The 15,728-nt window shown below is 45.1% G+C and overlaps 3 protein-coding genes across 6 annotated transcripts in view; 1 reads left to right on the top strand and 2 right to left on the bottom strand.

Moving 5' to 3' along the window:
- The window catches only part of LOC148144423 (uncharacterized), a 158,587-nt gene that overhangs the window by 50,621 nt on the left and 92,238 nt on the right, over nt 1–15,728 (bottom strand). The gene's annotated exons all lie outside the window — the stretch shown is intronic.
- The window catches only part of LOC148144426 (uncharacterized), a 256,117-nt gene that overhangs the window by 188,121 nt on the left and 52,268 nt on the right, over nt 1–15,728 (top strand). The gene's annotated exons all lie outside the window — the stretch shown is intronic.
- LOC148144427 (uncharacterized) lies at nt 4,840–5,704 on the bottom strand. Its single transcript, XM_087974756.1, has one exon. It carries the CDS (start codon nt 5,702–5,704, stop codon nt 4,970–4,972), a length of 735 nt encoding a protein of 244 aa, XP_087830882.1. The 3' UTR covers nt 4,840–4,969.

Raw genomic sequence — 15,728 nt, 5'->3', positions numbered from 1 at the left:
TCCTCATATGTTAAACGTTTCATTCCTGGGACCATTCTCGTGAACCTCCTCTGAACACCCTCCTGGGCCAATACATCCTTGTTAATAGGAGGCTCAAAACTGCTCACAATGCTGCAAATGTGGCCTGACCAGAGCCTTATAGAGTCTCAGAAGTACATCCCTGCTTTTGTATTCAAGTCCTGTCAAAATAAATGCCATTATTGCATTTGCCTTCCTAACTACTGACTCAACCTGCAAGTTTACTTTGAGAAAATCCTGGACTTGAACTCCCAAGTCTCCTTGCACTTCGGATTTCTGTATTTTCTTCCCATAATCCTTCTGTTCCAACAGTGACTGTCTGGTGTCAGGGCAGCACTAGTGATTTCCTGACATGTGGATTGTATTTGGGGATACCAAGGAATGTCAGGAACTGCGAGTATCTCAGGAGCAGTCGTTATTCCTGGAAGAGGCAGACAGGAATGTGGTGTGGTCCTGTAAACTCCAGAACATTGATAACTTCATGAGTCAGCAATAACGCTTTCTGGACCAAAAAACGAAAGGGCCAATGAGAAACTGCTACAAGGGAGTCAACAAATAACATACATTAACTATCGCTGGGAAGAAGGAGGCAAAACAATGAGCTGTTTCTTTGGACAGATGAGATAATGGTGTTTAATAACTATGTGACAAAAGGACAATTAATTCTGCTTGTAGAAGGAAGGCCTTGGTGTAGAGGGCATACAAGGAGCAGGAAAATCAACATTTCAGGCAAAAGCCCTTCATCAGGAATCCTGTATTCCTGATGAAGGGCTTTTGCTTGAAACGTCAATTTTTCCTGCTCCTTGAATGCTGTCTGAACTGATGTGCTTTTCCAACACCACTCTAATCTCGACTCTGGTTTCCAGCATCTGCAGTCATTGTTTTTACCTTGGCGTAAAGGGGTTAATTGCAGGACAGGCTGTTTCAAACAGGTGGAAAACCCTCAAGGATAAGAAGGTAAGCTACAGACCTGAGGTCTCCAGAAGTGTGGGGAGATGGTGTTAGAATCTAAAGAAACGTTACACCACAAATCTGAAAGTGACGGAACTCCACCAGAATTCAACTCCAGAACGTTTCACCTGCAGTGCTTGGAAGAACAACCCTGCATCAGACCCTTGTAAACTTCCAGAGATGGGCACTGTTGGTAGAAACAATGTTAAATTCCGCCATCATTTGGGTGATAGCCAAGATTTGGGGGGTGAGGGTGAACTTGCTTACTTGAGGGGTTTTATATTTTGGTTCCTACCTACAATAAAAGTGTAAATTATGATTCAACAGTTGGTTGTCTGTGCAGTTTCTGAGTCAGTATTCAAATTAAAGCGATTCACCCACAATCAGAGTGAGAGGCTAGGATTAATAATGACTCCTTTGCATTCAGCAGGACGGCACATCAATACTGTTATAAAGCGAATGCTGAATCCCCTCCCCTCTGAGATCTCAAACCGAAACACCAAAAGAGGAGCGCATTGCCCTATAATCGGAAAATTAGTGTGAAAAGTAGTGTCATCTGCTCTAGTCTTAAAAACAAAAATAAATCCCTGACAATTTAAAAATCAACAAAAAGCAATTTACATATCCAACTTGAATGGTGAACAACTGAACTAAACTATTAACAAACCTAATAAATCCCTTCGAACTACTGACGATTCTGACATAAAACAGGATTTTTGTCATATGCTGTTCCAGTAAATACAAGACCCACTAAAACAACAAGAAATAGAATTTAGTCTCTCAGATTACATCTTCCAGAATATTCTAAGCATCCTTCTTTTGAATATTTTGTCAGGAATGCCTCCTGCAATTCCTGCTCTTCTGGTTTTTTTGTAAATGATGCTGTCTCATTCACAGCTGACGGTCAGAGCTGATGTCTCTCTCTAGTGCTGAGGACTCTTAGCTCTAGCAATGGGGGGTTAGCTCTGGGGTTCTGTCCAACTGTCCCCTTCTTTTATACCCTTGATGCCATATTGAGTTTTTACAATAGGATTGGTCCTCTTATCAAAACCATCAGACTTAAATTTAATAGATATTGGTATCCAAAGGACCGGATTTAAATTGATTGGCTAAATTGAAAAGTCATTATCTTGGCCTGTTAACTGTACAACCTTGTGATAGAAATGTTTCTGTTTGTGTGCTCTCTGTTGTGATGATGTTACTCCTTTAAGAAGATTATGTCATCTCGATTTTTTTTCCCCAAGAGGGGTTGTAAAAGGCAGAGGGTCCGATTCGACTGGGCTAAGGGACTTCACTAATGGCCAACAGATATTGGCAAAGGCAACAATCGGAAAAAGGTTTGAGATTTTTTTTTCTGAAACACTTCTACAGCGAAACAGTCTGTAAGGTCACCCCCCAGCCTCTGACCCTCCAGGGAAAATAGACTGGGGCTATTTCAGCCTCTTGCAACAGCTCAAACCCTCCAACCCTGGCAGTATCTTTGTAAATCTTTTCAGAATCCTTTCATGTTTCACAACTTGTTACAAACATGTCGACTAATTCAGAGAAGCCTCTCAATTACAGCTGTAAATAGAGAAAGTGTGTTTAATCATGAGTCATGAATAAAGGCTGTATTAATCTTTTATTGTGAAGTTTTACTCCTACATCTCCAAACAGAGCATACAAACCTGGTCAGAAGGGAGTGATTGAAAAAATATGTGGGGCAAAAATTTTAGAGTGTGGCTTGTGTATGGAATGAGCTGCCAGTGGAAGTGGTTGAAGTAGGTACATTAACAACATTTAAAAGACATTTGGTCAAACACATGGGTAGGAAAGGCTTAGAAGGATAGTGGCCATGTGCAGGGAAATGGGGTTACTGTTGATGGACATTTTGGTCGGCATGGACCAGTTTGGGCCGATGGGCCTGTCTCCATGCTGTAGCACTGACTCGTGTCTCTTTGTCTCTCCAACAGTTTTGAGTTTTCAGATGAGCATCTCACTTAGTCACACAGAATAAAATCCGATCTCATTAGTCAACTCTGATGTGGAAGTGCTGGTGTTGGATTGGGCTGGACAAGGTCAGAAGTCAAATGGCACCAGGTTAGAGTCCAACAGGTTTATTTGAACTCAAGATTTCAGAGCACTGCTCCTTTGTCGGTGAAGTGATGAAGCTGCAGCATTGAAGAAGGAGCAATGCTCCTAAAGCTTGTAATTTCAAATAAACCTGTTGGTCTCTAAGCTGGTGTTGTGTGATTTCTGATATCTTCTGCTGTGGGTTTGTGTCGACCTTAATGGGATATTTTGTCCAACTCGGCATTTTTAAACAGTATCACTTGGAGGGATTCACTTGAAACCTTTCAAGAGGTGAGTTCAACAAGACTGAACTATTCAAAGTTACTTGGACTCAATTTTAAAACTTACATCAGGACCAGTAGACAGAGAGATGTACAGCACAGAAACAGACCCTTCGGTCCAACTCATCGACGCTGACAAGACATCCTAAATTAATTTGGTTCCATTTGTCAGTATTTGGCCCATTATCTTTCTGAACCCTTCCTGTTCATGTCCGAAACCAGATGCCTTCTCAGTGGTATAATTGTACCAGCCTCCACTTTCTCTGGAAACTCATTCCATACATGCACTACCCTCTGCGTGAAAACATTGCCCCTTTTAAATCTCTCACCCAGCCAAATAGCCTCTCCCTGCAGCTCAAACCCTCCAACCCCCGGCAACATCCTGGTAAATTGTTTCTGATACAGAAGTCAATGTTTTGGGAAGAACCCTTCTTCAGTCCTGAAGGAGGGTTAATACCCGAAATGCTAACTTCACCTCCTAATGCTACCTGGCTTGCTGCGTTCTCCCAGCCTCCTGCTTGCCTACTTTGGATTCCAGCAACCGCAATTATTTTTTGTTTCTAACAAATGGTGGAGCAGACTCAATGGGCTGAATGACCTCATGTCTGCTCCAGTGGTCTTGTGGTCTTAGGTTTCTGCGGATTCTTAGGAACGTGCAGTCCCAGACTCCGAGTAATGTCGCCCACTGGAAGCAAAGTTTATGGAATCACAGAATCCCTACAGAATGTAAACAGGCCTTTTGGACCAACAAGGCAACACCAACCCTCCGTACAGTTACCCACCCAGACCTATTCTCTTAACCCTATTACTTTACATTTACTTGGAGAAAGTGAGGACTGCAGATGCTGGAGATCAGAGTCAAGAATGTGGTGCTGGAAAAGCACAGCTGATCAGGCAGCATCCGAAGTCCAGGAGAATCCTGATGAAGGACTTATGCCCAAAACGTCGATTCTCCTGCGCCTCAGATGCTGCCTGACCTGCTATGCTTTTCCAGCACCACACTTTTGACCAGTCTACATTTACCCCTGACTACTGCACCACACTTACACATCCCTGAACACTATGGACAATTTAGCTCGGCTAACTCACCCTAACTTGTACATCTTTGTATTGTGGGAGCAAAAGCGGAACACTCGGAGGAAACCCATGCAGACACGGGAGAATCAAACAGTAGATTCAAACCCGAATCCATGGCTCTATGAGGCAGTTGTGCTAACCACTGAGCCACCATGTCGCCCCGAGCCACTTTAGAGTTGCACTTGGGGGTGCGAGGCAGTGTGCAGTCCAGAAATTTTTTTAAAAGCCCACCAACTTTCCCACTGCACCCATTGTCAGAGTGGGGCACAAGGTTTAATCCACAGTAGCGTCACTGGCAGTATCTGATTGTTGGGAGCACTGGTGCCCCCGCTGGTGTCGTCGCAAGTTGCTGGAAAATGTGAACCTCTTGCCACACTCAGGGCAGCTGAATGGCCTCTCCCCTCTATGGACCCGCTGGTGGGTCAGCAGAGCAGAAGAATTGCTGAAGCCCTTCCTGCACTCAGGACAATAGAACGGCCACTCTCCCATGTGGACCCGCTGGTGGGTCAGTAGGTGGGAGGACCGGTTAAAGCGTTTCTCGCACTCTGGGCAGGAGAACGGCTTCTCCCCTGTGTGGACCCGCTGATGCCTCAGCAGGTGGGAGGAATTGCTGAAAGCCTTCCCGCACTCGCGACAGCTGAAGGGCCTTTCCCCGTGTGGACCCGCCGGTGGGCCACGAGGTTAGAGGAGACCGCAAAGCCCTTCCTGCACACTGAGCAGGAGAATGGCTTCTCCCCGGTATGGACCCGCCGGTGGGTCAGCAGTTGGGAGGGCTGGGGAAAATTCTTCCCACACTCAGGGCAGGCAAATGGCCTCTCCCCAGTGTGGACCCACTGGTGTGTCAGCAGGGAGGAGGAACTGCTGAAGCCCTTCCCACATTCAGGGCAGGGGAACGGCTTCTTGCCTGTGTGGACCCACTGGTGCCTCAGCAGGGCAGAGGAATCGCTAAAGGCCTTCCCGCACTCGGGGCAACTGAATGGCCGCTCCCCCGTGTAGACCCGCTGGTGCTTCAGCAGGTCAGAGGATTTGCTGAAGGCCTTCCCACAATCAGAGCAGGGGAAGGGCCTCTCCCCGGTGTGGACACGCTGATGCGCCAGCAAGTGGGAGGAGTGGGTGAAGCTGTTCCCGCACTCAGGGCAAGTGAATGGTCTCTCCCCAGTTTGGACTCGGCGGTGGTCCAGCAGGTGGGAAGAGCGGATAAATCCCTTCCCACACTCTGGGCAGGAGAACGGCCTCTCCCTGGTGTGACTGCGCTGATGAATTTCCAGGGCAGATGGGACACTGAAGCCTTTCCCGCAGTCACCACACTTCCACGGTTTCTCCATGGGGCGAGATTCCTCTGGTTTCTCCATGGCCAAAGCTTCAGCTGCACACAAACGCATGTACAAACCCTCCCTGCCGTGAATTCCTCTTTCCAGGCTGTATAATTGTGACAGGCTGCACATTCAATGCGCTGCCACAGTAGCGTCTCTCATCGAGCTCCACTGATGCTGAAAGCGTACTGAAACAGAAACCAAAGAATTTTGCTCCTTCTCTCAGAATCATAGTCAAAAATCGTTACAGTCCCAATGGATTGATTGACTGTCTGTCATTGACATGAAAATGAGGACTGCAGACGCTGGAGAGTCAGTCAAAATGTGTGGTGCTGGAAATACACAGCAGGTCAGGCAGCATCCAAGGAGCAGGAGAGTTGCTGTTTCGGACATAAGCCCTTCAACTACTGAATTTGAAACTTCAGTCTTCAAATCTTCAAATGCACTGGAAAAAACAGATTATGAAAGTCATCACTGTCAGTCAGGGTAGAAATTCAGAACAAGCAATTCTACTTTATGTGGAACATTTTTTTCTTTTGTAATTCCATGAAATTGAAAGCACCATTACCCTACTCTGATTGCTCTACATTTACACCTGATTAATGCATCTAACCTACACATCCTGGACACTATGGACAATTTAACATGGCTAATTCACCCAAACCTGCACATCTTTGGATAGTGGGAAGAAACAGGTGCACTGGAAGAAATCCGCCACAAACACCAGTCGGAGAATGTGCAATATCCACACAGACAACGGCTCTGAGGCTGGAATTGTATCTGGCTCTCTGGTGCCGTGAGGCAGCATCACTAACCACAGACACCGTACCTTCCTTTTCCAGTCCGCCACCAAGTCACTCAGCTTGAGCTCAAGCAAAGCACTACGTTTAATTTTCGCTTCACACACACTGAACTTTCGGCCCGTCCCCACTTCCCCTACAGGAAATGCAAACAGCTGGGGGGTTGCCACATCGAATCCCTACAGTGCGGAATGAGGCCATTTGGCCCAACAACTCTCCATTTACCTCCGACTAATATACCTAACCCACACATCCCTGAACACTATGGGGCAATTTAGCATAGCCAATTCATCCTAACCTGTACATCTTTGGACTGTGGGAGGAAACCGGAGCATCTCGATGAAACCCACACAGCCACGGGGAGGACAATGTCTGTGTGGAGTTTGCACAGTCACCTGAAGCTGGAGTCAAATCCTTGTCCCTGGTGCTGTGAGGCAGCAGTGCTAACCACTGAGCCACATGCTGCCCGTGTGTGCTGAAAGAGATGCAATGTGGAACTTTATTGACTGTACTGCACAGTGGATTGTTGAGTAAGGTTGAGTCTCAAAGGATCTGGAAAGAGGTAGCCAACATTTAGGAGCGCATTGCGACAGATGCTGGAATCCGTCCTGAAAACAACAAATGCTGTAGATCACAGCTGGTCAGGCAGCGTCCACATAGAGAGAGCAAGCTAACATTTCAGGTCTTCTTTGAGATTTATAAAATCTTGCTGGATACAGAGAAGGTGAATGTCAGGAGTCATTTCCCTGGAATGAGGGATTTCAAGACTAGCGGACATATTTTTAAGGTGAGAACAGAAAGATTTAAAAACAAAATAAGGGGCAACATTTTTACACAGAGTGCTTCACGTGTGGAATGAATTTCCAGAGGAAGTGGTAGATGCGCTTACAGTCACAACATTTAAATGACATTTGGATAAGTACATGAATAAGAAATATTCAGAGGGATATTGGGCCAAGCACATGTAGGTGGGACTAGTTTAGTATGGGATTATGGTCAACATGGACTGGTTGGACCGAAGGATCTGTTTCCGTGTTGTGTGAATCTGACTGGATACAGTGGATGTGGGAAAGATGTTTCCACCAGTAGGAGAAACGAGGACCAGAGGACACAGGCTCAGGGTGAAGGAATGCCCTTCAGAACTGGGATGAGGAGGAATTTCTGCAGCCAGAGGATGGTGAATCTATGGATCTCATTGCTGCAGAGCGCTGTGGATTCCAAGTCATTGAGGGCATTTAAGACAGGGATAGATAGGTCTTTGATAAGTAAGGGGATCAAGGGTTACGAGGAGAAGGCAACAGAATGGGGTTGAGAAACATATCGGCCATGATCGACTGGTGGAGCATACTCAATGGGCCAAATGGCCTCATTCTGCTCCTGTATATTGTAGTCTTAAAACTGGGCAGATTACTGAAGTGGTTTTCATGAACAATTTCAGAGTCCTGAAGTAAAGTCGTAGAGGTGTACAGCACGGAAACAGACCCTTTAGTCCAACTCATCCATGCCGACCAGTTATCCTAACCTAATCTCGTCCCATTTGCCAGGACTTGGCCACTATCGCTCTAAACCCTTCCTATTCATATACCCATCCAGATGCCTTTTAAATACCGTAATTGTACCATCCTCCATCACTTACTCTGACACTCGTTCCATACATGTACCACCCTCTGCATGAAACACTTGTCCCTGAGGTCCCTTTTAAAATCTTTCCGCTCTCACTCTAAACCTATGCCCTCTAGTTCTGGACTCCACAACCCAGGGAAAAGACCTTATCTGTTTATAAAATCATGAGGATTATGGATAGAATAAACGTGTGGAAGGTCACCCCCCCCCCCCCCCCCCCCCCCACAAAAGCTTCCTCACTGTTCTATCTACCTGCGACTCTACTGTCAAGAAGCTATGAACCTGCACTCCAAGGTTTCTTTGATCAGCAACACTCCTTCGGACCTTACCTGATTTGCTTTTCCAAATGTAGTACCTCACATTTATCTAAATTAAACTCCATCTGCCATTCCTTAGCCCATTGGCCCATCGGATCAAGATCCCATTGTCATCTGAGGTAACCTTATTTGCTGTTCACTACACCTCCAATATTGGTGTCATCTGCAAACTTACTAACTATACCTCTTATGCTCACATCCAAATCATTCATATGAATGATGAAAAGTAGTTGAACCAGCACCAATCCTTGTGGCACAACACTGGTCACAGGCCTCCAGTCTAAAAATCAACCCTTCACCACCACCCTCTGTCTTCTACCTTCAAGCCAGATCTGTATCCAAATGGCTAGTTCTCCCTGTATTTCTCGAGATCTAACCTTGCTAACCAGTCTCTCATGAGAAACCTTGTTGAATGCCTTTCTGAAGTTCATGGAGATCATGTTGACTGCTCTGCCCTCGTCAATCCCTTGTTGCTTCTTCAAAAAATTCAATCAAGTTCGTGAGACATGATTTCTCACGCACAAAGCCATGCTGACTATCCCTAAATCAGTCCTTGCCTTTCCAAATACATGTAAATCCTGTCCCTCAGGATTCCCTCCAACAACTTGCCCTCCGGCAATGTCAGGCTCACTGGTTGATAGTTCCCTGGCTTTTCCTTGCAATCTTTCTTAAATATTGGTACCACATTAGACAACCTCCAGTCTTTCATCACCTCACTTGTGACTATCGATGGTACAAATACCTCAGCAAGGGACCCAGCAATCACTTCTCTAGCTTCCCACAGAGTTCTAGGGTACAACTGATCAGGTTCTGGGGATTTATCCACTTGCATGCATTTCAAGACATCCAGCACCACCTCCTTTGTAGTATGGACATTTTTACATTTTTCAAGATATCATCATCTGTTTCCACATATTCTATTTCTTCCATGTCCTTCTCTACAGTAAACACTGATGCAAAATACTTGTTTATTATTTCCCCCAACTCCTGCAGCTCCACACATAGACTGTCTTGCTGATCTTTGAGGGGCCCTGTTCTCTCCCTAGTTCCCTTTTCTCCTTAATGTATTTATAAAAACCCTTTGGATTTTCCTTAACTCTACTTGTCGAAGCTATCTCATGTTCCCTTTTTGCCCTCCTGAGTTTACTGTTAAGTATACTCCAACTGCCTTTATACTGTCAGGATTCACTCGATCTCTCCTGTCTTTACTTGTCATATGCTTCCTTCTTTTTCTGAACCAAAAGCTCAATTCCTCTAGTCATTCAGCATTCACTACACCTACCAGCCTCCCCTTTCACCCTAGGTTCTAGATGAGAGTGGTGCTGAAAAAACAGCAGTTCAGTCAGCATCCGAGGAGCAGGAAAATTGATGTTTAGGGCAAAAGCCCTTCATCTAATCTAGAATCTGGTTTCCAGCATCTGCAGTCCTTGTTTTTACCTAGTTTTTCCCCTTTCACCCTAACAGGAATATACTGTCTCTGGACTCTCAGCTTCTTATTTTTGAAGGCTTCCCATTTTCTAGCCATCCCTTTACCTGCGAACATCTGCTCCCAGTTAACTTTTGGAAGATCTTGCCTAATACCAAGTTAGCCATCCTCCAATTTAGATCTGGTCTATACTTTATCTTCACTCTTTTATAGCTCATAGAATTATGGTCACTGGCCCCAAAGTGCTCCTCCACTGACAGCTCAGTCACCTACCCTGCCTTATTTCCCAAGAGTAGGTCACGGTTTGCACCTTCACTAGTCAGAACATCCACTTACTGAATCAGAAAATTTTCTTGTACACATTTAAATTCCTCCTTAGCTCTACTTGTCGAAGCTATCTCATGTTCCCTTTTTGCCCTCCTGAGTTTACTCTTAAGTGTACTCCAACTGCCTTTGTACTGCCTTTAAACACTATGGCAGTCCCAGTCTATGTTGGGAAAGTTAAAATCCCTGACCATAACCACCCTATTATTATTACAGATAACTGAAATCTCCTTACAATTTTTTTCTCAATTTCCCTCTGACTATTAGGGAGTCTGTAATAAAGTCCCAATAAGGTGATCATCCCTTTTCTTATTTCTCAGTTCCACCCAAATAAGCTTCCTGCATGTATTCCCAGGAATATCCTCCCTAAGCACAGTAATATATCCCTTATCATAAAAGCCACTCTCCCTCCTCTCCTGCCCCCCTTTCTATCCTTCCAATACCATGTGTGTTCTAGAACATTAAGCTGCCAGTGCTGTCCATCCTTGAGCCATGTTTCTGTAACTGCCATAATATCTCAGTCCCAAGTTCCTAACCATCATCTGCCTTCCCTGTTTGGCCTCTTGCAATTGAAATAAATGCAGTTTAATTTACCAGTCCTACCTTGTTATCTGCTTTGTTACTTCCTGCTCTGATTGTTTAACTCAGTCCCTTTCCCAACTGGACCAGTCACAGACTGATCTCTTTCCTCACTATTTCTCTGGGTCCCAGCAATCCCTGCCCCCCACCCACCCCTACCTTACTAGTTTAAATCCTCCTGAACAGCTCTCGCAAATCTCCCAGCAATATATTAGTCCCCTTCCAATTCGGGTGCGATCCATCCTTCTTGTACAGGTCTTTTCTACCCCAGAAGAGATTCCAATAGTCACATTTTTGGATCCTTTCTCCCATGCACCAGTTCCTCAGCCACGCATTCATCTGCCCTGTCCACCTATTCTCACCCTCACTAGCAACATTCCCCATTAAATGGTTAAGTCCTGGATTGCTTTCCTAAAATGCAACACCTCACGTTCGTCTAAATTAAACTCCATCTGCCAATCCTCGGTCCATTATCCCATCCAATCGATTATAATTTATAGCAAATTCTCTTTCCTCTTTTATTCCCTAAAAGCTGAAAATCTCCATCCCACACACACTCCTTTTATCCTCATTTTACTGAACCTAATCCCTGCTCTGCCTCATCCTGAAAAGTGTGGCTCATGCTGATTAACAGGCCTACACTCAGGGGGGATTTAATCGAAACATAAGAATGCTGAATGGCTTGGACAGAGTGCATGTTGGGGGAGATGTTTTCAGTGATAGGAGAGATGGGGACTTGAGGACACAGCCTTCGAGTAAACGGAAGATCTTTTCGAACGGAGATAAGGAGAAACTTCTTCAGCCAGACAGTGGCGAATCTATGAAATTTACTGCCACAGAAAGCTGCGGTAGCCAAGTCACTGAGTATATTTAAGACTGAAACAGATGATAGGTTCTTGAGTATCAAGGGGAGAAAGCTGGAGAATGGGGTTGAGAAATTTATCAGCCATGATTGAATGGTGGAGCAGACCCAGTGGGCTGATTGGCCTAATTTCTGCTCCTGTGTCTTATAGGCTCTTGCTGTTCTGGACACAGTGAGAGAAACTTGGGAGCAGGAGTAGGCCATTTGGTCTTTCAAGCCTGCACCAGCATTCAACAGATCATGACTGGATATTAATCTACCTACATCTAGGTCGATAAACTGGGATTTTTTTTCACTGGAGCATAGAGGTGACCTCACAGAGGATTATAAAATCACGAAGGATAGAGATGTCCTTTCGCTCAGATGTGAGCTTCAAGATTAGGGAGCACATTTTTAAGGCGAGAGGAGAAAGATTTTAAAAACACATCAGAAGCACCCTTTTTTAAGAGAGTAGTTTGTGTGTGGAATGAATGTCCAGAGAAAGTCCAGAGGTCAGATCAGTTTTCCTTCGTGTGAATCCAAGGAAAGCGATGGGATCAGACGTAGGACCAGGCTGTGCACTCAGAGCATATGCAGACCAACTGGCAGAGGTCTTCCCGTACACCTTCAACCTCTCCCTGCAGCAGGCCACTGTCCCTGCCTGTTTCAAGAGGGCCAACATCATCCCTGTGCCTCAGAAGACTCATGCAGCACGTCTCAATGACTATCGCCCAGTTGCCCTAACTCCGGTGGTCATGAATTGCTTTGAAAAGCTGGTCATGGCATTAATCAACTCCAGCCTTCCCACTACTCTTGCCCCACTCCAATTTGCCCATCGGCAAATTGGGATCCACGTCAGATGCCATATCATTTGCCCTTCCCTCCTCCCTGGAACATCTTGACACCAAGAACAGGTACGTAAGAATCCTACTTGACTACAGTTCAGCCTTTAACACTATTATCCCCTCGACACTGATTACTAAACATAGTGATCTCGGACTAAGCCCCACTCTCTGCAACTGGATCCTCAGTTTCCTGACCCACAGGCCACAATCAGTGAAGACTGGGGACAATATTTGATCCTCACTAACACAACACTGGACCCCTCCAGGGGTGCATACTCAGCCCCCTACTGTACTCACTGTATACCCATGACTGCGTCACCAAATACAAGACTAATGCCATTTACCAGTTCACTGTCACCACTATAGTCCGTCAAATCTCAGATGGCAACAAAACAGACTGCAGACGGGAGGTGGAAGACCTGGAAAAATGATGCACTGAAAACAAACTAGATCTCAATGCTAGCAAAACCAAGAAACTCGTTATTGACTTTTGGTGGGATGTTACTCATGCACCCATACACATTAACAGCACAGAGGTGGAATGAGAGGAGAGTGTCAAGGTCCTGGGAGTGGTCATCCACAACAAGCTGTCTTGGATGTATCACTACCTGGTATGGCAACTGTACCATTCAAGATTGGAGACGGTTACAGAGAGTGGTGAACTCAGCCCGGACAATCACAAAGGCCAACCTCCCATCTATAGAATCCATCTACCAGACCTGCTGTCAAGGGAAGCCGCCAGTATTCTTAAAGATCCATCCCACTCTGGCAATGTTTGTCTACAACCTCTACCATCGGGGACAAGGTACAGAAGCCTGAACAAACGCACCAGCCAGTTTTGTAACAGTTTCTACCCTACTATTGTTAGAATACTGAATGGACTCTCAAACTCTCAGGATGTGTCTGAACCTTTGTTTTTGTTTTTGCCACTGTTTACCTATTATTTACTGTGCGACTTAACTATGTGATCGCAAGACAATGCTTTTCACTGTGCCTCAGTACATGTGACAATAAATAAATTCAACTCAGTTCAAGTGGTGGATGTAGTCCAGTTAAAAGGGTTAAAAAGCATTTGGATCAGCACATGAATAGGAATGGTTCAGAGGGATATGGGCCAAACACTGGCAGGTGCAACTAGTTTAGTTTGAGAACATAGTCAGCATGGACTAGTTGGACAGAACAGTCTGTTTCTGCACTGTCTGACTGTCTAACTGTTCTGTACTGGTCTTAAACCCATTTTCTTGCCTCCCCCCATAACCATCCACTTCCTTGTTGTCGAAAATTCAAATGAAATCAGCCTTGAATATATTCAATGAACCCCACCCCCAACTGCAGGAAGACATCGCCATCTCTGAACTCAATTCCTCTTGCTAATGTACCACTTGTCTTGCTCATTGCTTGCTGGTATAGAAGGACGCTGAGGCCTGTTTGTACATCAACACATCATTCCTGATGAAGGCCTCGTGCCTGAAATATCGAATCTCCTGCTTCTCAGATGCTGCCTGAACCTGCTATGCTTTTCCAGCCCTACACTTTTCGACTCTGATCTCCAGCATATGCAGTCCTCACTTTCTTCACATCCCAATATATCACTATTTAAGGAATGCGTCTCCTTTCTGCTTTTTTTTAAAACAGCAAATGCGATAACTTCACATTGTGCTACTACATTTGCCATGTGTTTGCTAACTGAGACACAATCTTGGACCAACTTTTCCAGACTCTCTCCCCTCGCCGGGATTCACTCCCTTTCCTTTCAATTACTGCAAAACAAAAATTGAACCCCAGAATGAAAACAAATGGAAAAGGGGGTGAGAAAAGAAAGTGCCGTACTCACAGATGTTGGACAGAGGAAAGAAGTTGCAGTTTGGGGTGAAGCTCAATCTTCATTCAGAGAGGAACAACAGCAGTAGCAGCTTCAGACGCTCATGGTCAAACTTCCCGTATTCAGAAGAAGGGCTTTCCTGAAGAAGGGCTTATGCCCGAAACGTCGATTCTCCTGTTCCCTGGATGCTGCCTGACCTGCTGCGCTTTTCCAGCAACACATTTCCAGCTCTGATCTCCAGCATCTGCAGCCCTCACTTTCTCCTTCCGTATTCAGACAATAGCAAGGCTCTGATTGACAAAGGAACCAGGCTCCTTCCGGTCATCCCAAGCTCCCCATTGGCCCATCAAAAGAAGGTCGCGGTTCGTAATTGCGGACAGCGTGGGGCATGCGCAGTTCTTGTTAACGCCGCTGAACATGCGCAGTACTTACTGACACCGAGGAGTATGCGCAGTGTGGTCTGTGGCGATGCTGGTGTTGTTGACAAGATTTTGTACCCGAATGTCAAATGTCAACAGGAGTTTAAAAAAAAGCTGAAGCCACATTTTTTTAAACCTGTAGCTCGACATTTTATTGCGTTTGCATTTTGTGTGACTCCTCAACTTTTGAATGTCTTTTCCCCAGGGTAGGGGAGTCCCAAACTAGAGGGCATAGATTTCGGTTGAGAGGGAAAAGATTTAAAGGGACCTCAGGGTCAGAAAACAACAGTTTGAAAGTTAATTCCCCTCAACAAATGCCCCATCTTATGCCCTGAATAAGATAGATTGTTCACAGCCTATTAATCATGAGTAGCAATGATGTTGTGAAACTTAGAAGGGTTCAAAAACGATTTACAAATATGTTGCAAAGGTTGGAGAGGTTCAGCTGCAGGGAGAAGCTGAATCGGCTGGGGCTGTTTTTCATACAGCGTTGGATGCTGATGGTTTATAAAACCTTATAGAGATTTATAAAATCATGAGGGGCTTTGATAGGTTAAATAAACAAGATCTTTTCGCTGGGGTGGGAGAGTCCAGAACTAGAGGGCATTCATTTTGGGTGAGAGGGGAAAGATATAAAAAGGACCTGAGGGGCAATTTTTTCACGCAAAGGGCGGTGCATGTATTGAATTAGCTGCCAGAAGAAGTGGTGGAGGCTGGTACAATTACAAAATTTAAAAGACATTTGGATGGGTATATGGGCCAAGATTAATTTAAGATACCTGGTCAGCATGGACCAACGGGTTTGTACAACTCTATGGTTCTATTTCTGCATAGTCAGAATCAATTTCACAAGACTAGGAATGGGCCATCCACAAATTACACCCTGTCCTCAACTGTGGACTAACTGGACATATTTGAATGCAAGTTTCAGAAAGATGTCTGCAGCTTTTCTATAAAGTTGAACATGCTTTCATGATATTTCTGAATATATCATTTTAGCTATTCTCAATTTTAAAGATCAGTAATTTCTCATGCAGCCG

The sequence above is a fragment of the Chiloscyllium plagiosum genome, unplaced genomic scaffold (genome assembly GCF_037043375.1).
Source record: "Chiloscyllium plagiosum isolate Xiang-an unplaced genomic scaffold, Cpla_swu_hap1 HiC_scaffold_27, whole genome shotgun sequence".
Classification (NCBI taxonomy): domain Eukaryota; kingdom Metazoa; phylum Chordata; class Chondrichthyes; order Orectolobiformes; family Hemiscylliidae; genus Chiloscyllium; species Chiloscyllium plagiosum.
Note: the sequence above shows the minus strand (reverse complement) of the source record. Positions and strands in the feature narration are given on the sequence as shown.